Source organism: Anomalospiza imberbis, chromosome 2, assembly GCF_031753505.1.
Source record: "Anomalospiza imberbis isolate Cuckoo-Finch-1a 21T00152 chromosome 2, ASM3175350v1, whole genome shotgun sequence".
NCBI lineage: Eukaryota > Metazoa > Chordata > Aves > Passeriformes > Viduidae > Anomalospiza > Anomalospiza imberbis.
Genome location: NC_089682.1, coordinates 81,734,316 through 81,761,756, shown reverse-complemented (window position 1 = coordinate 81,761,756; position 27,441 = coordinate 81,734,316). Strand labels below are relative to the sequence as shown.

General features: G+C 35.9%; 1 protein-coding gene across 1 annotated transcript in view; it reads right to left on the bottom strand.

Moving 5' to 3' along the window:
- The window catches only part of UFM1 (ubiquitin fold modifier 1), an 81,703-nt gene extending 55,028 nt beyond the window's left edge, over positions 1–26,675 (bottom strand). The window contains exon 1 of the mRNA XM_068182065.1: positions 26,672–26,675. Within this exon, the coding sequence (XP_068038166.1) occupies positions 26,672–26,673 (2 nt within the window). The 5' untranslated portion in view covers positions 26,674–26,675. The remainder of the gene's footprint in view (positions 1–26,671) is intronic.
- Positions 26,676–27,441: the final 766 nt, after the last annotated feature.

Here is a 27,441-nt window from a genome sequence, read left to right as displayed (position 1 = left end):
TAGAAAGTGAATTAGGACATGTAATTTGCTGCTTTAATCTTATTTCCTCTTCACAAATACTTCTCACAAAATGTATGTTTGTCTTGTTATTGGTCTAACCAGACAAATGAAAAAACCCCAGAAAAATCAATGAATATTAATTTTCCATATTTTGGTAACCTGATACCAAATGAATTACAAGTATTTCTTCAGCCTTTAAAATGCTAGAATGAATTATTGGGAAATTCTATTGTTCCTACAACAGTACACCTAAAAGAAACTCTGTCTCCCGCAGTTTTGTTGGGGTTTTTTAACATTCATTTATATTAACCCTGAACACATCCAGGGATGGAGTATCCAGAACTTCTTGGGGCAACCTGTGCCAGTGTCTCACCAGAATTTCTTCCTAATATCTAGTCTAAGTCAATTCTCATCCAGTTTAAAGCCATTGCTCTGTGTCCTATCACTACATACCTTCGTCAAAAGTCCCTCTCCAGCTCTCTTCTAGCCCCTTCTGGTACTGGAAGGTCTTTAAGATCATCTCAGAATCTTCTCTGCCTCAGGAAGAGCAGCTCCAGCTCTCTCAGCCTGTCTTAACAGGACAGGTGCTCCAGCCCTCTGATCATTACCATGACCCTCCTCGGGACACTCACCAACAAGCCCTTGTCATCTTATTCATCCCATGATGAAGGTACCACCATGAGGTATCCCATAAACATCCCTTTAGATAGCATCTGAAGCTTTTTTCACCCCCATTTTGATAAGAACCAGAGCATGTGTTACGTTATCCTGTCAATTACATAAATGCAATTAGTCTGTTATCCTTAACCAATTAGAGTGAGAGAAGAGGTGTTTATAAAAACAAACAAACAAACAAACAAACAAAAAACCAACAACAACAACAAAAAAAACAAACCCTTTGCAGGAATAAAACTTCTTTTCATGTGAGTTGAACAAAAAGCGTTTTGTTACACTTTCTTTAATTGATACTTTAGACAATATTGGACCTGATTTCCTAGATTTTAAAGCTGCCGAGACTGCTTTTCCTTGCCTGAATTAGCAAGGTTTTAAAACATTACTATAATTAATTATTTAATTCAGAATCTAGCAATTACCTGTTTTAAGGCATGACTCCTTCTCCCTGTGTCACTTATCTCTTCTTTGAAGTGTATTTTTTAGGATATTGAAATCCAGGAAAACTGTTGGGCCTAATCAAAATATCTGTGTTTTCACATGTGCTTAAGTTCCCTCACTGTATAGGGTGCTAATTTCTTTATTGGGAATGAAATCCTATAGCTAGATACTTATCAGGAGTTGCCATATTCTACATTTCTCAACAGATTTCTGTTGACTTTGATTCCCTTATCATTGAAAACAGTTATCCATTTGTTGGGTCTGATATGTTTTCATGTATAGATACTCAGATAATTTCCTTGGGAGAAGTTAACAGAATAGAAGAAAAATTATGTTCTACATTAAATTTCCCATTTGCTTTAAGATGATAAATATAACATAACATTTAAATATTTACCATCATAACTCACCAGAAAGAGCAGTTCACCTAGTCAGATAGGAGAAACAACAGTTTTCTGATAAAAGAGTGTTTATCAGAACACAAAGATAAACACAGAGTATTTATCTTTCACCTATTTCTTTGAGGGTATTTCTCTGAAGTTTGGAGGTTTATAATTTTATTATTCTTCATCTTTTATATTTTCTCTTTATTTATCTATACAATCTATGTGCAGTGAACCTTCAGGAGTTCCTCCACCCAGTGTACAGTTGTCTCTGAGGAATTATGGATTTTGAGAAGCACCCCTGAGAGTCATGCAAGCATTTAAATTAAATTTAAAAGAGAAGAACTTTTTGTTCCTAATTAAATATTGCAGCCACAAATGTTGTTGCAAAAAGTAGACCCATTAGATATGGTTAGACAGACTTTGGGTCCTAATTTAACAGGAAATATTTGGTTCCTGGTTCCAGAAATGTGTCACTTGAACATAGAAAATCAAGCATTTCAGTGCAGTGCAAACCAGACAGCTGCAAACACTGAAGAGAAAAACCAGTGTAAAATCTTGCCACATTCTCAGATGAAGCAAACAAATTGTCTTTGGATGACCTAATCTTATATAAGACTAATTTTTGAGAAGTAGGTAGAAATGTTTTTTTTAAATGGATCTGAGAATATGCCTTTTTAATGGAGGAAGAGAATTTTTCTAAGAGCTTGTAAGCAAGTATGTCAAAATATTTTTTTAAAAATCATAAACCTAGGGGGAAAACTTACTAGGCATTTTTTTGGAAAATCAGAGAATTTAATTTGGCTTTCAGATATTCTAATAATTGAGTAGTAATGTGAAATCAGCACACTTTTCTTGGTCTATTTAACTTTTTGGAAACTGGTTAAACATTAATTTGATTGTGGTCAAGAAGTTCCATACAGCCAGTCAATCTTTGTGCAATCTCATATAAAGTCTTTGATAGCTAATGGCTGGAAACATACTAGAGAGTCTGAAAGCAAAATGTTTTAGAAAGTTGCAGCTGCCTCTTGGAATAACAGGGCTGGGACTGAAGGAAATTATCTTTTCTTCATATTATCCAGAGGAATAAAGTAGAAGCAAAAAAAGTGACTCATATGCAGTCCATTGAGAAACCTTTCAAGACCCTTCTTCCTTTTGAGAAGTGTCACTAATAATGTAGTGAGTAGGGGAATATGGGGAAACAGCAAATATCTAGGAGAGCCTGAGGTGGCTAAGATCAGGAATCTGCCTGATTTAGACTTTGTCTTATTTGAGTTATGCGTTTTTTCCTTAAGTCCACTTGTTCAGTTTGTACAGTTCAAAACAAAAGTGTTATGGTTCCTGCCCTCTTTGGCTGAGTCACAAGGGTACAGTCTTAGATTTATGTAACCCCTCAAATTGTGTCCATATGTGGTTTAGACTAAGATGTCCTTGCTTGCCCATGGGTACTGTCCTATGAAAGCAATATGCTATGGGCAGCATCCCTCTTATTTCTTCATAGCAGCAGCCAGCTGCTACTTCTCATGTGTTTTTGGAGGGCTTTGTTGGCAGCAAGACAACTCTTGAGCCGTGCGCTGAAGACTGGTGTAAATGCCCATGCATGAATTGTCAAATCAAATGTTCTGATTTGTCCTTTGCTGCAAGTCAGGCTGGGTAATCAAAACAGTCCTTTCTGCCTTGGTATGTGTTCAGCCCGCTAGCTGGCTTTAAAAAGAAAAATTTCAGGCTTTTATTTTCCAACAGATTTCCAGGACAAAAAATAAAGCAGTTTGCTGACATTTCAGAGCACTTGCAAATACGTAATGTGCTATAAAAATGGATGAGGCAACGAAGGACTTATTCAACATATTAAAGGATTCAGAGAAATTATCAAGAATTAAAGATTGAAGAAGAGAAGCTGAGTTAAGAAACTCCCTTTAAGAGAGTTGATAAATACAGAACAGTAAAGAATGGTGAAGTATTTTGGTCTAATCCTTAAAAAGCATATTGAACTATCTATTAAAACAGCAACAACAACAAAGTGAAGCAATAGCAGAAGCAAAAACAAACCAAAACCAATGCAGAGTCTCCAGAAAATAACTCTAGAATTTTTCTGTGTTTGTGTGAAGTATAGCAACCTGTCTTTTCAGTTTCACTGAGGAAAATGGGAGAAGGACAGTGGGAAGTTAGGTCTGGCCTTGTATTCTCATGCTTTAATGCATTTCATGGGGAGCAGTTATGGCACCTAACATGTTCTTCCCTCATTGCAGTTGAGTCCAAAGTAAATTTGTCCAGTAAAGTAAATTTATCTGATAATCTAGATAAAGATTTAAAATGTGTAGTAGGTCCTAATGGAGGCTATATTCCTGCCTTTTGGTGTTTTGGATATTTTGGCTTTGATGATTCTTAGAACCAGAGAATTCTGCTACACACCTTGGAAATTACCAAGGAAGGGACAATTCTAGAAACTTTTGACATGAATTTTCCTCCTATACACATCAATTTTTTAAATTTAGAATCAGACTATTCTTTTGCCAATATATCACCAGACTTCAGTAAAGCAAGTAAACAAAAAAACTTTTGTAGAAAATCCGTGTCATAACTGCTGGCAAAATTCTGTATTAGTCTGCTGCTATGAAGCTCAGATGTAGACTTGTTCTGTTCAGGCAGAAATAACCTGTGTCTGGAAAGATAACCTGTGGTTATTAGACACTCTAGATTTTAAAATTATTAGAAACCTCGCCTTATGGAAGTCAGGGAAAATGGTAGTTATTTCAGTGGATCAGGTTTTAATTTATTTTTCTCCTTCTTTTCATTTTGTTTGACAACTTATCTGAAAATAATTCTGTAACCACTGGTCAGAAAAAGAAATAATGTCAGAGAAAGAAAGCAACTTTTCAAAAAGTTACCTAATTTTGAAGAGTTAGATAACTTTTATTCATTGATCACATAGTGATTCCTGAAGAGAAAATCATCATCTCTGTGGTTTTAAGATACTTTATATAGTATTAAAACTGTGCTAGAAGGGCATAGGCACTTAAATGTATATAAGTTTTTCTGCAGATCTTCAGCCATTGTTTTCTTTTGAGAATCTTTGTTTTGACAGCAAGGAGTATTCTTGTATATTTCTTTTTGAGAAGCTGTCTTTCTTTAGTAATATAAGAATCCATTGATGGATTTAATTAAATTTAATTAAATTTGATTTTGATTAATATGGTAAATTGTAATTGCAATTTTGGAGGGTGTCTACTATAAGACACAGTGATTTATTAGCATAATTACAGACTGTCTATTCAAAGGTCATTCTTGCTTCCCAGTTTTATTTATTTTATTTATCTTGCCCTCAAGATAAGGCAATGTGGAAAGAACTTTAATATATTTAGTTTAATTTTAAAAATGTAAAAGTTATTTCTAAGAAGGTATGTTTTAATGACAATTAATTACTTTGAAAAGCAACAGCTGGAAGTCAAAAGTGTCCTGATATGTGTAAAGCTGACAATTCCTAAGTTCTGAGCAAGTTCAGTAAATAAAATTAGATTATTGCTGGAAAATTTAGTTCCTGTTTTGACATTGTCAGAATCAGAGAGATGAATTTTGTTCAGATTGCTTGGTCAGAAATCCCACGGCTACCTTACATTAGCACTTTTAAATGCTCAAGTACTTTTCAAGGGAAAATGAATGGGAACAAATGTTAAAAATAATAGATTAGAAGGAATGGTTACGTCAGACAGTGAGTAAGTAGAAAAATTACCCAGCACTATTTTTAAAGAGAGTAATTTATCCCTGGTATAAACTAAAAATAAGAGGTAGATTGAAAAGAAAACTCATTTTAAAAGGAGTAGAGTGGAATTCTTGTAGAGATAGGAATGATATGGTCAGTTTATTCAATATTTTATGTGAAACATTTAGATAAAAGGCACTTTGGAATGCTACAATAGAGGTAAAACATCTTTTTTTCTTGCACAGCTTGCAGGAAAATCAAAATACAGTTTCTTCAAGTTTATGAAACTTGATTGAAACTAGCAAATAAACAAACTATTCATTACTACCTGACAAGACTCAGCAGCACAACAGAGCTCATGAGAGTCTGAGATCAGTGATTACCATTTTCTAGCTGAATGCCATGTCCCAGCTCTTCAGGGTAGGTTTATCATCATGTATTCAAGTACCGGTGTAACATTTCCTTCTCTTTGAATATGTGTGAATGTGAGGTTCAGAGCGCTGTTCCACAGATTTCAAAAAAAATTTTTTTTTCAAGAAAACAATGTAATCCTCTTTTAGAAACCCTTCCATTAAAAAGAGAAGGTATTCAAGGTATTCATCACAGTCCCACAACCAGGCTTGCTCTCATGTGGAAGTACTAAGCAGCCCTGTGGCACAGAAGCCAAGGTCCCACCTACAGAAATGTACTTCGTTCATCTCAGCACATGTTACTCCAGTCTAAATCTTGATCGAATATCAACTAAGTGCTATGGCTTCATCTGGACCATCTGTCTAAAATGCCTTCTTATTCAAAACACTTAAACAGTATTGGGTCCCTCTGCAGAAAAACGACTCTCCTGACCTGGGACCACAGGTGTGCCAGCTGAGGATGGACATCATTAATTTACTTTTGCTAAGTCACCATCAGAATTTTTCTTCCCAACATACAGGCATGATGAGATTTTTGTTTTCAAATTATAATGAAAAATTCTATTACAGCTAGTTAGTGTGCTTGGTTCCACACAGGTGCATGGCATTTGTGCTATGAAAGCTGATTGAAAACAGCAATGCTATGAAGATAAAGAAAACTCATTTGAGCTCTGAATGAACTTGCAGTGAACTCTTATTTTGGGGTTTTTTACCCCATCATTGAGGCTGCATTCACCTATATTTTTTTCTGAAACTTCTGCAGTTTTCTCAGACGAGCAGTGATCATGAATAATGAAAAAGCACCCACTTTTGAGAGGCTTGGTTGCTGCATTGTGGGCTGGAGCCACTTCACATCATCTGAGCTGCTCTCAGGATCGTTCCCTGCATGGGTGATGGTAGCCATATAAGCTACCATACTCAGTACGAAAGGACAGGGCTACCAAGTGGGGGGCACTAGGGTGGGGGGTCAGAGCAGGGTGGAAACGTGAGTTATACAGTGGTGGGTTACCTGCGGGCGTGGCTCCGGGGACAGCTCCATGACACTAAAGCTGAGCATGGCTGTGCTTTTCCCTCCACTCTTTGGTCATCTGTGAACACAGCTGCAGCTGCAGAGGGCACACGGGGCAGCACAGTCCCCCTATGGCCATAAGCCACCGAAATACTTCATTTTTCTTTCAAGAAAATCCACCCTTAATTAAATCTCCTTGACTATATTAGTGTTAAGACCAGGTGCCAGATTTGTTTATATTATAAATGAGTAGGGCTAAGAGGACATCAGCTAAATTACTCTCTAAGTAGATTTGACTCACAATTAGCAAAGGCTGTTCAAAAATGTGGGCTGAGGTTACAATAAGGAAAAAGATATTATGCTGTCACAGCCTGTGCCAGCACAACAGATAGCCTTGACAATGCAGGACTGAGGAATACACTACCAGGTATTGGCCTGAAATACCTGCTGTTTTTTGAGATCTGAAGAAGAAATATTCATAATAATTAATTTTGTTTTCTTTTTCATTATTAAGGCATATAGTTCAAACAGATAGACTTCAGAGCCATTTTAATGATGTACGAAAAGTGTAATTAGCATGCAAAATAATATCTCACTCTAAATTTTCTGTATTTGCTCTGGGAAAATGTTTTAGTAATTATGCTGTAGGTGCCAAATGCCATGAAGAAAACTCATTCCTAAGATACTTGGCATATGTCTCATTCTGTCCAATTTAGTTTTCTGCATGTTGAAGAGAAATGCCAGCTTTTACTTTTCCCCCCCCTTTTTTTTTATTAGTGGTGGGATAGTTTTTGTTAGCTTTTTCATGCTTTGCTTGCTTCTCTTCAGTGTAATTTCTTTATCAGGCAAACAAGATAATAAGACTAATGTGAGATAATAGCCTGATACTTTATAGAACCTGGAGTGAAATTTTTATTAGGAAAATTTTATGCTTTAAGGTGCACCAAAATGAAATTGTATTGCATTTATAATGAGGCTTGAAGTAATTTAGGAAACATAATTTTGAAAGAGAGTTTCATTAAAGAAATAAATCAGGAAAAAAAATACCTGCACTGTAACTTGAGTTTAGGTCCTAAGAAAGCTGTGAGGAAGCAGACCAATAATCATAAATATTTTTATATGACTATCTAATATGAAGGGATCAAAAAAAAAAGTGTCTTTTGGGGAGGAAGCTTGACAACTATTTGTATGCAGAAACAATCTGCATTTGTTGCAGCAATTGCTGTTTGCTTAATCCTTCAAATATGATTGAACAGTTTTCTTAGTAAAACTCAGTATCTGAGTTCCTGAAGTAGAGATATTGAAGATACATCAAAAATATAATGACCAAAAAAAAAAGAAAAAAGGATTGTAAGTTGTATGATGACTTGTTCTCGTTTGTAGGCTTATTATTAGCCTATTGCTATTTATTTTTTTATCACTTATTCTCAATAATGGCATTTATTCTGTGTATATTATTCTCTTTCTGAAATGTCTTCTCTTTCTAAAAGTAATGCAGTGTGATACAGTTTAAGACATGTAGTTCAGGCCATAAATTTAAAGCTAGTTATAATTCTCCAGTTACGAGAGAAGTGTTCCTTCTCTTCTCTGACACTTTCAGCATCTGGATAAAAGTTTCAGAGCATATTTGAAAATAATCTTAAAAATGAAGCATGGTGAGATACAAATGAATTGTGGTGACAATAATTCTTGATAAATTTTCTTGATATGCCCAGTGAACATGGGAGGATAGAGGGGATTCATTGGTAGTCTTACAACAGCCCAAGAGGTGTTGTCATTTTATGTATCTCAACAGCCACAAATAGCTCTTTAAACACTTCCTTTATTCTAAGATTTGTCTTGATGCCTGGGAAGGATAAAGTCATCAAAAGCCGAGCTATACAGCAGAGAGGACTTAGCCATTTTATATTCTGAAGGAATTCATTCACACTCAATGTGCTGATGTGTGTGGAAATTTCTAGGTCGTTGTACTTAGTATTAGTACTATCCTAGCAAAATCCATGCTGACATTATATAATCCTAATTTGATTATAGATCCAGCATTCATAAACTCAATACCTCAATAACATACACACCAGCAAATACTCAGCAAGAGGAGACTGTAGTTTCTTATTGCAGATGAGGATAAGGAAAGATAATTCTTATGCATTTTTGTAAGCATTTCATACTGTATTTGCATCTGAAGTTCAGTTTGACAACCTAACCTCTCCTCAAGAGAAAAATTAATTTGGTCAGAATGATGTAAAATAGTGATGCTTACAAATATGTAGACCAACTTACTCTTTCTAGACTCAGGGTGAGGAACAGAAACAACTCAAACCTTACTTGTAACTGCTGCATGATACCACTGTCTCTCTAGTGGAATGTTTTTTTTCCAGTCAGTGTCATACAATGTTTCTATGTTATAGCAATGATGTCACTGACACTGTGTGTGAATCAGTCTAATTTCAAAGAATGGCTGTGAAAGCCTTGTTTGCCCAAAAAAGCTTTGTTTCAAGACAGAGATTTCAGTAAACATTGCCCTCTTCAACTCATGAGCATAAATTGCATAAATGCACAGTTTACTCTGGACCAGTTTACCAAGGGAGAATGTTCACATATAGAGAAAAGATAATAATATATATATATTATATATAACACATATTTTAGCCTATATTTTCACTCATTTTGTCCTAATTTGTTCACTCATCTTTTTTTTGAGATAAACCCTGAAAATGAGCAGATTCTAGATGTTTTCAATTAAATGCCAGAAATGCATACCTTCTTTCCTACCCTGTAAGAAGACTTGCTGAGTCTTTGGAGCTCTCAGGTCTTTCTGTACTGAGCTGTGTGTGCAGCCATGCTGTTCCACACAGAGAGATGTTGTAAGGATGCAGCTCAGTAGCCTCTGGCACACACATCTAAAATCACACACAGCCAGAATTTGAGTGGGATGTGATGGGCTGTCACGGGGAGAGTGTTCCAAGGCAGGGCCTCAGTAGGTTCCAGCTCACACAAAGGTTCAAAGTCACTTCAGGACCACACCTGCAAAGGTCTGAATCTGGAGCCAAAAGCTTCAGCTTCTCACATGGTTCAGGTGAGGTGACTTGCCATGACATATCTCTTTGAGAGGCAAGTTTTCCCACCCTCCATTGCATTTCCATTGTCACACTGAATCTCAATATGTTGTGGGAAAACTTTCCTGAAAAAGGCAGTATTTAACAAGAATTATTTCAAAGCAAAGAAATCAGTCTGAAAATGATCAGTATCCTAATACTGTAACACCAAATCTTTCACTAACAAAAACTGTACTGGGATCAAAATACAGAATGTTCAGATAACCGCAGGGTTCCTAATTATAGTTGTTAGGATTAGGGCTTGTGTGCTAGTTTCTTTATTTCATTGCTGATAATTTGCCTACAAATATGTTTTGCTGTTCTTAGATTCAGCTAAACAATATTAAGCCCAAATTGATGGAATGACTAAACTTGTAAGCTGATGATTCAGATACCTCAATAATTGGAGTTCAGGAGAGGTTTGCAATAAATAATTTTTAAAAAAACCTATCTTAAAATACAAAGTGAAAACTCTGGGTTTAAATGCTCATTTTAGTTTACTGCATATTCTATCTAGACCTTGGTTTGCTCCTTTCTGAAAGTCATAAATGTGTTGAATTAACTAGGGTTTTTTGTACTGTGCACTTGGAACTTCAGTAGAATCATATACAGCAATTCTGTAGAGAAGCTACAGGCATGAGGAATGCTGCTGTTGAACAATCATGCCCTAGAATACTATCATACCACACTTTAGCTAAATCCAAAAAAATTAACTTATTGACTACTAAACAAGGTATTCCACAGTCTAACAGAACTAACTGGGAAAAACAGTCTAACTGGGGAAAAAAGAAGTATGAGACTGAGTCTGAATTTTCTTTGGAAAATTTCAGGCATACAGTATAGCAGCTCCTAGACTTTAATACTCAACTTGATGTAAAATGCTCTCCTTTGACAAAGTTGGTTTATATCACTATGAATTATTAGAAACCAAAACAATAATATTTAATCTGGATTAATACCACAATTTAGGCACTTTGCATGATTTCACTGGGTTTTATGTTTTTCTAGGAGTAGCAGAGCTTTTAGTCTTTACAAAAAAGGACTTTTTGTTCCCTTTAAAAGACAAAACCATTTCATAGTTGCAGTAAAAGGACCCAAACTATACAGGTTATCACTTATGCTCTATTATGCTATCACACAGCTGTATTATTGCCACATTCACCTCTCTTTCCCCATTTCCCTTAAGGTATTTGTCATTTCACATGTATTCAGAAGAGCTGATTTTTAATTATCATTCTCAGGAGGAAATTCTTTTTTCAGAAATGTATCGGCCATGTGGTAACTCTTGTGAGCCCACAAGAGTTGTGGGCAGAGGTGAAAGCCATGCTGTACTACCTCCACTGAATAAAAACATAATGAAGCACAGCCTTTTCCAGAAAGCTCCCATGTAAAAGGAGAAAAGCAGCAAATACATTCAAAGCAATGGAGTTTTGTCTCCTTGTTTAATAATGCAGAAATCAAGACAAAATCCCTACTCTCAGCTGGGCCCTTCTCATAGCCCAAAGGAGTTGTGGGCCCGTCCAGAATTGCTCAAAGGCAGAAATCCAGGTGGAGTGAACTGCACTTAGAAGTCACTAATTTCTTCCAAGGACTTCCAAGGGACACTGGGCTAACTGACTCTGATTAGAGAGCCAATTTCTAGTGGCTAGAATTCAGCATCTTATTGCTGTAACAATTATCACTAATTTCACTGTTGCCTTTGTTCATAAAGAGCTTAAATTCCAGCACAGTCCCTCACTGCATTAGGACCTTGTCTCCTAATGCATTTGAAAAGGAAAAGTCTTTCTCTTCCTTATTACTTTGTTGGCTAGCATTAAGTGACAATTTTTTTTATCTCACTGGTGTATTGTGAGAAATAATTAATGCTTGTGTACCGCTTTGAAAATTAACATCATTGCATCAATTGCTAGTTTGAGGAGAAAGATGCTTTTTGATGTTCTTATCTGTTTTGTTCAGGCTTTAATTGGCTCTGTATTAATCTTCCTCTCACTCTTATGATTGTGAGTTCAACTCTTTTTTAACCTTTGATCTTTGAGTGGTTTCTCTGAAAACTCTCAACTGTCATTCAATCTTCTCCATTCGTGTCTGTCAGATATTTTAGAGCCCAGGGAGAAGAAGGAGATGAAGACAAATTTTCAGGTTACAGGGATGCTATGATGGACCTGGATGCTGGTTAAGTGGCCTGAGGAGAAGATTTTTGAAGGGCTTGTAGGGAAGAAAGATTACCCCTAAAAAAAGGAGGAGAGAAGTCACCATTGTTGTTCCTGTGGTTTTTTTCCCACTCTGAGAAGTCCTTCCCTGGGATGGGATTCCTGTCTCATGTGAAGAGTAGGAAGTTCTTTTAGTTTTTTGGAAGATTTTTGATTCTGAGTTTGCTTCAGATAGATGAGAGGAAATGCAAGTAGAACAACTGATCAAATAATGGGTTTACAACCTGAAGGAAAAGAAAAATGTAATGACCAGCTCTCATTGGACTTGGATACACCTTATATCTCTGTAGAGAAAAAATCATTGACACTTGAAAATTGTGAAAATAAACTGAATAAACCTGCAGAAAAACATATGGTAATGTGGAAATATTACCAAAAAAATAGTGTTTTACAAAGTGTCCCAGAACTACTTGTATTACTAGTTCTAGAACCTTGAGATTTTGTGCCATACAGATAGCTAAATTTTCTTTTACATCTTTCACAAAAATGCATGGTAATCTAAACATAGAAATGTGAACAATCTACATCTGACAGTGATCTAATTACAGGAATTTGAGAACACTGGCTAGTTATTTTTCAAAAGCCTGACATTGTAAAAGCTGGAAAACATGTTAATGTTGTTATTTTTTAGATGACTCACATTAAAACAAAATAATCTTCTGGAAACTCACACTTACATACACAAAATCTGAATAAAGCATGTAGAAGTGAAAAAAGCAAAGAAGAGATCCAGTACTTGTAAGTCTGGAAAGAATTTATCTAAAATATTATAAGAAATGTATCCAGATCTGAATACCTTTGCTCTGGACTATATCTGATTTTCATACTACATTTTCTAAAATTTACCCAATGCTTTAGAATGGATAGAGACTTTGTTTATATACTTGGTAATGTCAAGTGAATATTTGACTGTGAGTTTCATTTAATCATGAAAATAAAATGATTCTTTTTAATACCAAAAATTTAGTTTGGTTGGAAGCAACTTTTTATGATTACATTTTTGACCAGAGATTGCAAGCAGTGCCATGAGATTTAGCTGGCCATCTGTACAGCTTGAGCACTGAGTAGTGAGTCTCTCAAACTTAGTACAGTATGTGTTTATGGTAGGCTGCTTGCAAGGTATTGATAAACCAGAAATTCATTCTCTGTCTTAATGAATTTTCAGTACTCAGTAAAACTCACAACCTGTATAAGCACAAATAACACAGCAAAATAGGGGGGTTGATGGTAGATTAGATTTTATGCCCTTTATCTTTTATATTCCAGAATAGCCTGTTTTAAAGCAGTTTTCCCTTTTGAAGTAATTCTGGATTTGCAGTCTCAAAAAAAAAAAAAAAAGTATATAATTAAAACTTATTTTAGCAGTATTATTTTGAAGCAGAGCTTCTGAATTAGAAAACAAATTCCAGTAGATTAGGTTTCAAGTGAAGAAAAGCAGAGACATTATTATTTTTACCTTCTATTAATTACCAAATGGACAGAAAAATAATAAAAATAAATTTAAATTGTCTGTCAGTGATTTTGCTGGGTTTGCTTTTCCTAACCAGTGATTTCTTGGATTGAATCATTGGTCATGCCATGTTGATAAAGAAAAGTGCTTGGGCAAAATTTCAATTAATTCACACAAAACCTTTTCTTGTACTTACCTGTCTGACCTTACGTTGCTGTCAGAATGCTTCCTGCATCATAGGCGCACAAAACTTTATTTTTACCTTTGCACAATTTCTTGTGTAGTTTAGTCTTTCATTGCATCAGCTGAATTTGTTCCTGTATTTTGTTATTGTTGTTGTTATCCATATCATAAGACTTCACCTTATTACTATGAAGATGATGAAAATAATTTGCAAAAGTTTGCAGGGTGTTTTCCTTTTCTGAAAATGTACTTCAAAGTAATAGAGTAATATTTAGTATAACCATTTTATCTTATAACTATTATCAGAGAAACAGCACAAAACATCATACCATCTCTTCATCTCTGCTCCTTCCTGTCCCTCCAATACTTCCCTTGTTCCACTGGTTCAAGTCAATAAATTTTTTTTGTTAACTTCCTTTCAAGTTCTGATAGTAACTGTGATCTGGATAAAACCATTGGAACTATGTCAAGACATCGTAAAGTTACTGGGATTTATGTGGGAAGTAGAGATCTTAGATGCTGTGGATAGAAACTTTATGAGCAGAAGGGAAAAGGGCAAAGAACACATCAGGACTGACCTGCTAATGAATAAACTCCACAATGCTTACACTAGAATACAGCTTTTTTGTTTGGGGAGCTCCACAATGATCTCTAAGTCCACCTGTGCCTAAAAAGAAAAATTATATTCAGATTAAATACATACATTGCTCAGTGAATATAATTTATAGTGTTTATCATAGTTATTGGTGGTAAAGAAATGATGTTTTGTTCCAGGGTGCATCCCAGAGCAGCAGATGTTAGTTGTTGAGAAACATGTCTTGATGTGTCCAGGGATGTAGCAGCATTTTCTGGAGGTTCAGCACAGGTTGTCTCTGCCTTGTGTTCACTTCTACTCATGTCTGTGGGCCCTGAGATGCAGCTGGAGATGGGATGACAGTGCCCATGGTGCCTTGGCCACGCAGCATTCCCTGCACACATGTTAAAACAGGTAGTGTGGTATATTTTGAGAGCTGCCACAAGTGAGGTGTTCCCCAGTCTGTCTGGGAGGACCAGGGCACAGTTTAGCATGTGATTTTCTCTGTTTTCTGAAAAGCACTAGCCTTTACTTGAGTATTACAGCAAAACTAACAAGTAGCATTACATCATTTCCTGAGCTAGTAATAATAGCCAAAACTCTAATCTGGAGGGAGTGCAGCCAAATATCATCAAGTTGTAATTAGCAGAGGACTACATTTTGAAACCTGCTCTTTATTAAGATTTAAAAATTACTCATTAAATGGAATATGTTCAAAGTGCACTTGGATGTGTCCCTTCTTTATGTTTTCAGTATGTTCTGTGACCTGCACTCTTACTTAGAGCTGTGTAGAAGCATTTAATCTGCTTTTCTCTTTCTCCAAAATCAGCCAGACATTCCTTCTGCAGAGAAAGGACTTAGGATTTTTTATACTATTTAAAGTCCTTAAGAAAGATCACCAAACCACACAGCCTGAGGACACCTTTTTAAAGACACTGAGCTTCTATTCAAGGACATATGTGCATAGTGGATTTATAATTTAAAATTTCTGTTTCCTTGTAGTTTCTAACTATTTTTACTTTTAAATATGGGCCAAGTTCTTTTGTGTCTGTAGATCAGCTATATCCAACTTAGCAAACAATTTAGTACCACTGAATATGCTAGTAGAGCAAAGAAAACTTTGAGCAGGTTGCTCAAGATGTTTACATCTGATCAGATGCAGTTTGATTCCCTGAACAGAACATCCTCTGCCTGCAGGCTGTTTGAAGGTACTTCAAGGCACAGTCACTGATTCAGATCCAAATATCCCTTTTGGGGCTGAGGGAATGTGATGGAGAGTTCCTGCTTTGTTGCCTATGAAATAAGTGGCATTCACTTGTGCACAAACCACTTCCTACAGAGGCCCATGCATGGGGACTGCAGGTTGTTCAGGATTTTGCTGTAAAATGGCTTGATTGTTCAAGATCAAAACAGTGTCAAGGGCACTAACTTCAACACTGGTTCATTGCAAATATATTTTTTGCCAGGGGTGTTTATCTCCAAACACTGCAGAAAATCTTGTAGAACCAGAAGTGCATCACATGAGGGTAAAATACCTAGAACAGTCAAGATTACTATAGAAATAAACACAGAGTTTGAGAACCTTTTCATAACATCCTAAAACAAGGAAAACTTGCCAGTTCACATCTAAACATTATTAATTTGCCTTGCAGAAGGAATGAAATTCAAGAGAGAGAAAAATATGATTATCTTCTAAAACAGTTATGAGGAAATAAAATTATCATGTGTTTGGCTACTTTGAAGTCAAAACAAGTTCTTGAAGGTTTTAATTTTCTTATGGTAAGCCAAAGGAGAGATGGAACAAATGAGAAAACACGATTTTTGAAAGTAGAATTCTTTTTATGCATTGTGGGTTTGTTAGCACATCTAACAAAGCATTCTGTTTTGTTGGAAACTTGCAATTCTACCAAGACTGATAGGAATTTTTTTCTGGACTGCCACTGTATTCAGCAGTAAAAAAAGGTAACCATTGTGACTGTGAAAAGTGACATTGAATTGATTTTCTTATTAGTATTAGAAAGCATTAAAGTCTTTCATGAGCAATAGAAAACTATATGACAAGGAGAGGAGAGCATCATACAGAACTGTGACAGAAAAGGCAATTGATATAATTAAACTGCAAAACAAATTTAGTGTCTGAAAGACAAGAAAAGAATATGTGCTTTTGGGTGAACTCGGGTCCCAAAGATTATTAAGACAGAACTGGGCTTTTCATTTGAGACACTTAATTGAATCAGATTTTTCTGCTAACTTAGTTTGATCAGATTTAACATTGATATTTAACTTATTTGGCTGTCATGCTACACCTTTCTTTCTGGGAGCATTAACACATAATTGCATAAAACTTTTTCCTCTTGGTTTTAAAGTCCTTCAATATTTAGAGGTATTCTGAGTCTAGGGTTTGAATTCAAGCTTATCACAGTTTATATAAAGTGTCTGTCAGGCTGAGGTACCCATATCACATAAAAGCTTACCCCAAGATTTCCACCGAGGCAGAGAGAAGAAAGTGGGACATCTTGGTTCTGTGTCCCCCTCGGGAGCCTGAGGGGGTTTGACTTTCCTTAGTACTTGGCCAAACAAGAAACCCAAACACAAAGCACATGATTAGGGGCAACTCACCATCCCCACAGTTGGAGCTGGGAATCTGTGGTCTGTAGAAAAAGGGTGTAAATTATAAAGCCAAACAGAAAGGCTGAAGCAGGAGCAGCATGGCTGAAGATATTTATCTAGTGGTTCCCTAGGGCCACACACAGAAACAGGGCCTGCAACGGGACAGGAAACAAGGGTTTAATTTCATGTAGCACTGTTTCTTAATAGCCCTGGCAGGTTTATCAAGAGACAGCTTCTTCAAGCCCTTTATTATAAATAAAATCATAAAAAAAAGAGACATTTTTAATCTCAACCCAGTGTTACAGAAATAAAGCATTCTGATGCATGGGTCACACATTGCTGTAGCAGAGAATTCCTTTGGCAGCAAGAGCATTTTAATCTGGTCTGCAGTGTTTCAACAGGGAATCGTGGAGCCACATTCATCTCATTTGTGACAACTGAACTTCATTTCTTTTGCTGGGCAACAACTATTATAACTGTGTGCCAATTTTTTGGTACATGGGTTTTTTTAAAGTCTGATCTATGTAGTTCTTAAGGTGGATTAAATGCTTGTTAAGTCCATCCTCTTTTTTCTTTATTCTCTATTCTCTCTCTATTCTCTATTTATACCCTGAAAAATTCAAATACAAAATGAATATTTGAATTAAATGTAAAAAAATGTAAAAATTAAAGTGATCATAATACAGAAATTGAAACTTAACAATATGACAAAACTAACTGTCATTTATGATTCATTATAGAAATATAAACCAAACATCTACAACAAATTCTATTTCTTCTTGTACCAAAAATTCAAAGACAGCAACACTGGTGTTTCAGTTTATTGTTGAGAAGGCCTGAGCTCTGGCCTGAGAGGGGCCAGAAGCAGCACCAGCTGGGTGGACAGCTTTCAGGTCATAGATGTTATTCTTTCTATGCCCAATCACTGCCGTTCTGGCAAGATAAACAAAATCAAGAAAAGCAAGCAAAAAAACTAGGCAAGTATAAAGATTTTCATGTACAGTACGACTTTATGTCCAAGAAAGTTGGCTCATATGACCACCCTATCACACTAACACTCATCAACCATTTTCTTTAGGTGGAAGATAAAGGATAGTGACTTTTTTATGTAACTTCAAAGGAAGCAATAAAGTACCACCGTTTACTGGAGATTATGCTTAGCATTTTTTTGTAACTGGCATTGTCATTGCAATGAATATTTGTGTTGTCCTTATGAGTTCAAAAAGATTTTTCTCCTTCTCCAGGGGAAGGTCCTTTCTTTTCTTCAGTATTCTGTCCATGAGAAAACAAAAGGAAATAGTGAGTGATCTTTGGCATTGGATAGGACAGTTGTATGGCTCCAAGTTAGTTTTTCTCAAAAACCTTATTCTCAAAGTAGTGTTACAGGCACTGTTCACTTTATTTTTTATTTTGCATATAAAGCATATGAAAATCTTTTGGCCGTTCCGTTAGCTCCTGCCAGGTAGACAGATCAGGTATGCCAAGTGAGTTGAGCAACAAGAAAAACATTAATTTCTCCCATTACTTTTTGTTAATTAGACTATTATCAGGATTCAAAGCAACATTTAACATAGTATTCAAACATTGTAAGGAATCGCCATAATCTTTATAGTATGACTGTACTCCAAAAACTCAGTGCAACAGCTGCTTAGGGGTTTAACTGTCTGAGACTTGATGGCAATTAAATATAAGTTATACTATTACAAAAATAAACTGGACTCGTATGAAAGGAACTACATATTTATTACGATAAAACTGACTGATGAAATTCTGATATATTATGTCAATTTTGGAAAAAAAAACACAGCAAATAAAGGTAATTGTGATTCCAAATTTTAGGCTAGATGTCAAAATCAGCTCCATGAAAAAGACTTATATCTAACAAATTGTTCATCCAAATGTTTGAAGTAATTTTCAAGTACAGGCAATCTGGATGAACATTTCAGTTTCTTCACACCTAGTGACTATGTATGTAGATGTGTTTATTACAGCATATGTTTTCACTAGTATTTAGTTTAGAATCTGAAAATGTATCATTTCCACCATTAAATATTTCAACTAAGATCCCTAGCCTGTGATCCATATAATAGCTGTAAACCACTTGTGCTGATGAGCTAATATTTATTTCATGATTTAAGAGGGTGAAAGTTATTAAACCACATAATTTCTAAGAACATTCACCCTTGTATGGAAGAGTCTGAAATGAAGAGATTACTTGAACCTTCAAAAATGGGCAATTATGAAAAACAATTTCTGATGGCTCATTAAGGAAGTTACTCGGATTGCACAAATGATAGCTTTTATGAAACCTCAGTCAAACTGCCAAAAATATTGTCTTCACTAGGAATATATATACTGCATGTGTCTCCTTAATAGCATAATTTTAGCTGTATTGCTCTTGTTGCCTGATGATTGAAGGCAAAACAATGGTCATTTAACTGTTCCAATTGTTGAAAAAATATGCAAAAGTATTTTAATTAGAAATATCTTTTATATTTTCTCTTTTTTTCATTTATAGTTGAAAAAATAAAGATTTAATTAAAAATATGGAGGGAAATGGGTTCTTCAAATTTCTATAAAGTTTTACTGAATGGCTTTCTGACAAAAGTTTTTCATTATGGCTGTCCTACAGAGCTGGTGCTCCTTGTGTTACAGAAGATAACTTTTGGACAATTTTAATTAAATGTAAAAAAATATTGCATATGTGTTTGAATATAATCATCAGAACACCCTAAGGTAGAAAATTTTGTTGCAAGAAATCAGATTTCTGAGGTTGCCCAAGTAAACTATAGAAATTTATCTACGGTCAGAAATATCTCATGATGAAATTTCAAAGGTCTTCTGTTCTTTTGTTGTCTCCTCATCATGGCATCAATGAGACAGACACAGCTTATGCTGCTCTGGTTTCTCAGGTCCTGTTAAGAGCAGGAAACTACATTGAGATGTATGTTTGTATAAATAGCTGTTAGATTTCAGATGCTTAAATGTATATAAAAATGAACACAGTTACATAATTGTAAATACTTACAGAAACAAAGAAGAAGCATGTCAAATCAGCCAAGTGTTGGTTTTCATAGAATCAATAGAGAAAAGAGACAAAATAAAAAGTAACAGTAACTATCTCAGAACTTATTTTCTTTGGGATCACAATTTCCCTTCTGTTCATACAGTTTTGACATAATTTGAGTTCTAACAGAGATCCAATTTTGTGCAGCCATCAAGAACACTGATTTGACTCTGAATATGCAAAAATTCTTATGGTCATTTGGAATGTATCTTCTGTACCAAGAACTGATGAATTGCTCAATATTTTCTTTGCTGTTATCAAGGTAAAAGGCTTAAATAAATGCAATTATTTTGAAAGGCTAAATTATTTTTTGTTATCCACTTGTTTGCTTTGCAACTTGTACTTTTGATATCTCTTTCTATTAGGAAAATTTTTAACTCCAAAGTATTTTGCAGCTTCTGTCAAGGCCATGGTATTCTGTCTTTCTATGCCTACTTTTGTAGATCAAGCAAAACCAAATTTCTTCATGCTAATTGAAATCCTGCCTGCTGGTGAAGCATTTCTTAATGTCCAAGAGGTAGGCAGAAACAAGCCAGAAAGACTTAAATGTTGCAAAAGCCGTAAGTAGGAATGCCCAGTAGAGAAGGTCTGGGAAACTAGATTGGAGTGGATTTCAGGCTCACACATCATCCTTTGGTCACTCATGAAGTTTAGTTACTAGCATACTCCTTGCTGCAGTTATACAGTGAATGAGCCCCCTCCCAGGAAAATTCCAGACTGCAGTTCCGTGTTTGCCCACAGTTCTGGAGATGGCATGGACCACGGACTCTTCTTGGTAGGCAGGACGGATGTGGGCATCATATTTTGAGGCAGGCAGTTGAGCCATATGGACATAAGCCATGCCAGACAACTTTTCCTGAGGGTAGAGAATGGGCACCAGTCCAAGAGAGATTTGTTTAGCCTGTGCACACAGCTCAGCTTTCCAGAATACCAAGTCAGTAAGAAGCTGGATCTCCACTTCAGCAGAAATAAATACTTTGGATAGAAACAGTCTTCCAAAATAAAATCCCATGTGGCTGCAAGAAGGCTGGGTCCTATGCTTTGCCAAGCAAAGCTTTGTGGGTCATGGTTATATACAGCTCACACACACAGTCCATAGGAAGCATGCAGCAAGTTTGCTGAAGGGCTAAATCCTGCTTCCTGCGCTGAATCATGCAGACATAGAGTAATATTTTCAGAGGCTGTATTGATTTAAGTCATTGTGGAAGACAACAATAAGGCCCATGCAAAGGTTATCTTTCTTCTAATGGCTTCTTTGCTGAACCATCAGTATTTTTCTATATGTTCTATTTATCCAATGTTTGGTTTGTCTTCTGTTTCTAAACAGTACTCAGATTAACTTGAAGGGATAATTTCTCTCTGAATGAGTTCACCTTCCTACAAACAATTCCTCAAATGACAAAGATAAGGTGTTGCTTCTGAGACAAACTATTATATGTGAATATGTATGTGGCATTTGCAATAACAGCAACAATAATATGCATTATATACGTAATTTTGTGTTCTTCCCCAGTTAATTGCATTAATGAAAATGAACTATCTGATACTTCGTTTCTTTGCTCATTACTCCTTCTCATGCTGCTGTCAAATAACCGACATACCATGTGTAATTGTTGGAAAACAAAGTTAATTTGAAACATTGTTTGAGTATCATCATTTCAATTTCAGACTTCACTTTCTTCTCACTTTTACCAGTTTAAATATAAGTATCTTTTCACCTGGATTATTTCTGCTTTGCACCAGTGATACTGCAAGGCAACCAGTCCTATAACCTTTCAGTGGCTGACACATGACTCTGTACCAGCAAATTAGATATGCATCCCAAGCACCACAGCCAGGTGGTAGAGCTTTTGTTGATTTTTCTAGTCTCCAAAAACAGAGAGACCACATGCAAAAGACCCTCCTGCAGCACCCTCTACTTGGGTATCATACCTAGGAATTATTAGGAAGAGTGATGCACGTGCCATAATCACACCAGGGGACATTCCAGGCACTTGACAGTATAGATGAACATCTACAAGTGTCTGGGAGCATTCCTGGGCACGATTTAGGACATTAATACAGACAAAGCCATGATGGTCTGGGATTCTAATGGAGAATAGGAAATGTGATTGAATGGCTCTATTGAAAAATGTTAAATGGTATTAAAATTTTTGCCTGTATTGTCTCATTTTCCACTTCATAAAAGTTAACTATTCCAGGCTGTACCAGACTTACTAGCATCTTTCTGTATTTTTTAGCTCCTAAGGCAAAACAAAAACTTTGTCCATCTATGAGCTGCGGTCACTTTTCTGACTTGAATAGGAGTAAGAATATTTTGGTAGTTCACTGACTGCACTCAAAATATTTTTTGAGAAATTTCTTAATATGGTTGCATTCAGATGTCATCAGCCTTTGCAAGACATGTCTTTTTGTTAGGTCAGGAATTGAATTTACTGCTGATGCTGTAATACTTGGATATGTTATGTTCTTTTCCCTCAATGCTGATCTCTGAAAATGCATAATGATCTAAAATAGATTTCCCAGGGGTCTTCTTGTATTGTGGTTTGGGTTTTTTAATTTATTTTCCTATGCTTTTCCAATTCTATTTAATATTGAAAATCCTCTAGGTAGCATGAAACATAAAATACAGAAGTTTCTTTATTATATCTTTTTCAAAAGTCCTTGAGAACTTAGGCCAGGATTTCATGGGTCTACCAAACCCTGCTATGTGTGTTGATTAAAAAAATTCCCTCTTGCTCTTTCTTACCCTGAGTGGCAGGAATCACACTTTAATGTTGTGATTCTAGCATAGTGAATCATACCAAATAGATTCTGCTGTGTGATGGCATAAAAGAACCTCAAGGACTTTTGTCAGACCAACCACAATTTCCTTACTAATCTCAATTATTGCAGGTATTTTTTTCCTCTCTTGGTATAACTAATAGTCTGCTTACCTAGTAAAACCATAGCAACCACAGAGTGGCCAGAAACATGAACAGGTTCACTAATGCCTGCTAACTTGGGACCTCTGAGAAATCACTGAAGAATATCCTATTGCCAAACACCAGGGGAAAACACAAATTCCCTGGGTTTTAATGAAGGGCATGTATGTAATGCACATCATCGTTACACTGAGAGCTGTCTTCCACTGTCCTATGGGATTCTAGTATCTCCTTCAATTAACCATGAAGCACTGATGAGTAAAAATAAAATCTGGATGGGAAAAAATGGGAAATTTATCTGGCATTGACCATATTAACTTATTATGGCTTAATTCTGGTGAAATCACCCCTCAATGGAAGAGCCATGGGTTAAGAGAGAGAAGAAATGCCTTATGAATTACTGCGTGAGATGTCTTATGAATTATTGACACAATAATAACAGAATTCACTTGGTTTCTCTTTAACTCTGGAATACGTCTGATTGCACTTTTTATTTTCAAATATCAGCCAGTGAGCTGATATAGAAATACTACTTAACATTAAAAGACAGGACACTCACTTAACATTAAATGATTTCATAAGAAAAAGAAGGATTTAGTATTCCTTTTTTGAAGGGATTTAAATTATTTTCTAAATGAATAATTTAAAAATATTATTTTAAACTTATTTAAAGAATATACATTAAGTAAAAATTAATGTATAAGTTATACTATTTAAATTATGGAACAATTTTCATATTTCCTTTGAAGGAATGTGGTTTTTAGGGAAACTACAAGCTCTACAAGTAAGAAGAAAATTTTCTCTATATATGTTATAAATAACCTAAAAGATGGTTAATTCCCAGAACTTAGGAAGTGGCATTTAGGAAAGAAATAGGCTACTTCTATATTAAGCTTCCTTGAATATATGCAAAAATGGTTTGTAATTTACAAATTGGAAAATGAAATTACCCTGTTCAAGGACAAACTATGTCCTTAACCAATGTTATTTGGTTCAGGTTATGTGCTTTGAAAGTAGTTGCCAATCTATTGAATACAACAGAAACACTTGGTTTCCATTATGTGGACAAACACTTTTAAAAATTGTCTTTAATATAGTACATTACTACTGGTTTCTCCCAAAAACTAAAAATTTTCAATTTTTAAAAATGTGTTTCAGGATCAATACTTTGGTTTCTCCGTACCTTGTTTAGATTAAATAGTTATGAATTCATCTTTATTTCTGGGTAACCTCCTTCAGCTCAGAATTTAAAACTGCATCAAGACTTTTTCTTTTTGTGAAGGCTGTGCAGGTCTGGGGCTCTCACCTCCTGTCTGTCCAAGCTTTCCCTTCTTCAGAGTGACTTCTGGTTCTTTTTTGAGGCTCATGCCTGGCATTCTCTCACAGAGAAGCCAGAGAAGAAGGTGCATAGTGCACAGCTGAGTCCTAAATCTAGAGGGATGTTAACACTCACAGGCTGAGCATTATCCCAGACAGGAGAAGCTCGAGTGCCTCTCAGCAAGGCACTTAAATATACTCACTTCAATGACAGCTGAATATGCATTCAATCTTGTATAACTGGTGGCAATGTGTGCCTTCATATTTGTCAAATATGTTTTACTAAACTCTCCTTCTTCAAACAGGAAGTGTATTTGTGGATAGCTGTTTTAAACATAATGTGCAACCTGTACTTTGAAATGAAAAAGCAGATGCACTATTCATGAATAGAAGTCACTGAATAAAATCTAGATCCTAAAGTGATGCATATTATTTTGGTACTTTTTAATTTCTTTACTGAGTGACATCATCTTTCTAGTTACCAGAGTGCTGGAAAAGCCAAACATTTGGACACATCTGTGAGCGAAAAGTAGGACAAAAGTATGTACACCCAAAATTTGGACTTTATACTGTATATAAGTATATAAATACTTATAGTCTATGAAATTCCTCTAAATTCAAAGAGTTGCAGATTCACGGAATTATTTGGGTTGGGAGGGACTTTAAAGATTGTCTAATTCCAGACTCCTGCCATGGTCAGGGACATCTGCCAACAGACCACGTTGCCCAAAGCCCCAGTCTGGTCATGAGAACTTCCAGAGATGGACCATCCAGAGCTTCTCTGGGAAACCTGTGCCAGTGCCTCACCACCTCATAGCAAAGAATGTCTAATCTAAACTTACTGTCTTTTAGTTCAAACCTGCTCCCCATTGTCCTATCACTACATGCCTTGCAAAAGGTCCCTCTCCAGCTCTCTTGTAGGCCCCTTTTAGGTACTGGAAGGCCAATAGAAGATATCCACAGAGCCTTGTCCAGGCTGAACAACCCCAAGTCTTTCAGTCTGTGTCTATAGGAGAGGTGATCCCTTATCCACCAATGCAATACTCCAGGTTTAGTCAGCTATCAAATTCTTCAAGCACAATTTGCTCTTGATGGAGCCATGTTAGTGTCACACATCACCTCCTTATTTTCCACACACCTTAGCAATTCTACTCCTGTGCATGGCAAGGTCTGCAGCCCAGGCAGTTTTCTGCTTTGATGGTGGCAAAGTTTGTGCAATGTTTCTGAACAACCTCCGCCATTGCAGAAACACAGGCCCTGCTTACCTCTCAAACACAAAATCAGGTGTTTGAAGAGCATCTGTGTGCTGGTGGGAGTGGTGGGCAGTTTCCTTTACCATCAGTTCATCATCTTGATGTTTGGATCACTGACTTGAGGTGGCATGCACTTTACCATTCCTGAGGTTATTCAGATCCACCCTTCCTAGGCAGAGAGCTCAGCTGCCAGCCTTTCCCTCAGCAAGTTGGAGTCACTATATTTTTTTTTCCCTAACTCAGCATTGCATCTTACAAACGTGGTAACTGGTTGCAGTAGATGATGCCTCCTAAAAATGTTAACTTTAAACAAAGGAAATCTCAGTGAGTAATTTTTGTCCTAACACTCACAATTAATGGAATAAGAAGAGATAATATTAGACGGGCTATTTTGTGTGCTTATTAAACTGTTATGGTCATCTAATCAGGCTGGTTCCCTTCTGCATTTTAAAGAAAAAACAATGGAAATAAAACCACTTAGTAGTTTCTGCATGAAAAAAGGTTTTCAGAACAGAAGTCTAACTTCAGAGGCTCTACTCAGGCATGTGTAAAGCTCTGTCTCTGCTTAGTATAAAGAAGTCTTAGGTTCAATAATCTTTCCATTAGTGACATATTTTTAAAAAAATTAAAAGCCTGAAATACTAAAAAGTATATTAAAGTATTTTTAAAAGGCAGACTAATATATCATAACAAGTCATAGTATATCAGTGTTAAAATGTGCAAATTGATTGTGCCCTGTTATTTCTTGCTAGCAGGTCCATTTTAAAATGCAAAAATTTTTCTCAGTACAGAATGTTACAGTACATCTCAGACACCTAATCTACATGGAGGCTCTACAAAACCTGAGATGAGCTCAGTTGGTCAGAGCATGGTAATAATAAAGCCAAGGTTCAATCCCCTTATGAGCCATTCACTTAAGAGCTGGACTCAGTGATCCTTGTGGGTCCCTTCCAACCCAAAATATTCTGTGTTCATTAGCAGTTCTGTCCTTTCTTTGTATTTAAAATCTTGCTTCAGCAGAGAAACTGGTCTGAATGGAAATGGAAACGCATACTATAGAATGATCTGTATAAAAGAATAATGTAGGGAAGTGATACAAAGGTACCAAGTTGGCAAGTTTTGTTTGTTGCTCATGTTTGAACTAGTTCTAACTTTTGTCTCACAGCTGTTGGGAGCTATTTTTATTTTTGTCATTAAATCCATTAAATCCAGCTCCCCATTCAGAATGCTATATGAAGAATCTACCTTTTGAAAAACTTGTCTCTTCATGCAATAAAAATTTTCACTATTCCATAATTACTCCCTATTCCTCACAAGTGTGCTATTGCACCACCTCTGATCTTCTACCATCTCTGCACCATGGTAGAGCACTGATGGTGCTGCTATGGCACCATCTCTGATTTTCTACATTTTCTTCATTGGAGGAAAAATTGAAGACTTCTTTGGCCCATGGGGTATCTACCCACAAAGGGAATGTATCTACTTGCAGTCTTGAAATGTGACTTATGTTAAAAGATTTATCCTGCATATTCAGTATTTGGAATAAACTCTGAAGCATATTTTTCAGATATTAGGGCAATTGACCAAAGCAAATATTAATATGTTTTTCTCTAAATATTCAAAATATAAGGGAAATATTTTGGAAAATTGATAGCTTATTTTATGCATGGAGAGAAAAACCTTGACATTCATTTATAGCAATGATTCAGAATTTCATCAGACTATTTTTCAGTGACAGTGCTGAAGGTGAGTAAAGAAAAGGAAATGTCTTTTGCTGGCATCTGCTCTGCTATAAGTTTGCCAAAACCACAGATATAAGCCCTTGAATTTGTTTCCTTTTGAACAAAGAGCACAAAAGGGAATAAATTCATAGGAAAGAAGTCGTTAATCACATTTTGACTTATTACTGTGGCAACGACCAATGTTTTAGCAGACAAAAACCTGCAATCAGTTTTCTAGAGTAGATTCTGACTATGACTAGGTGAATTAATCATGTTACTTGGAGAGATTTGCTTTGAAAAATAGAAAGTTTTGCTCAGTTTTTCATACAAGTTTCAGCTAAGGTTTTACATTCAAATTTTATTACTTGAGAATGTCCTCACAGGATAGTTTTAATTAGAATTTGCAATATTTTGATTGCTTT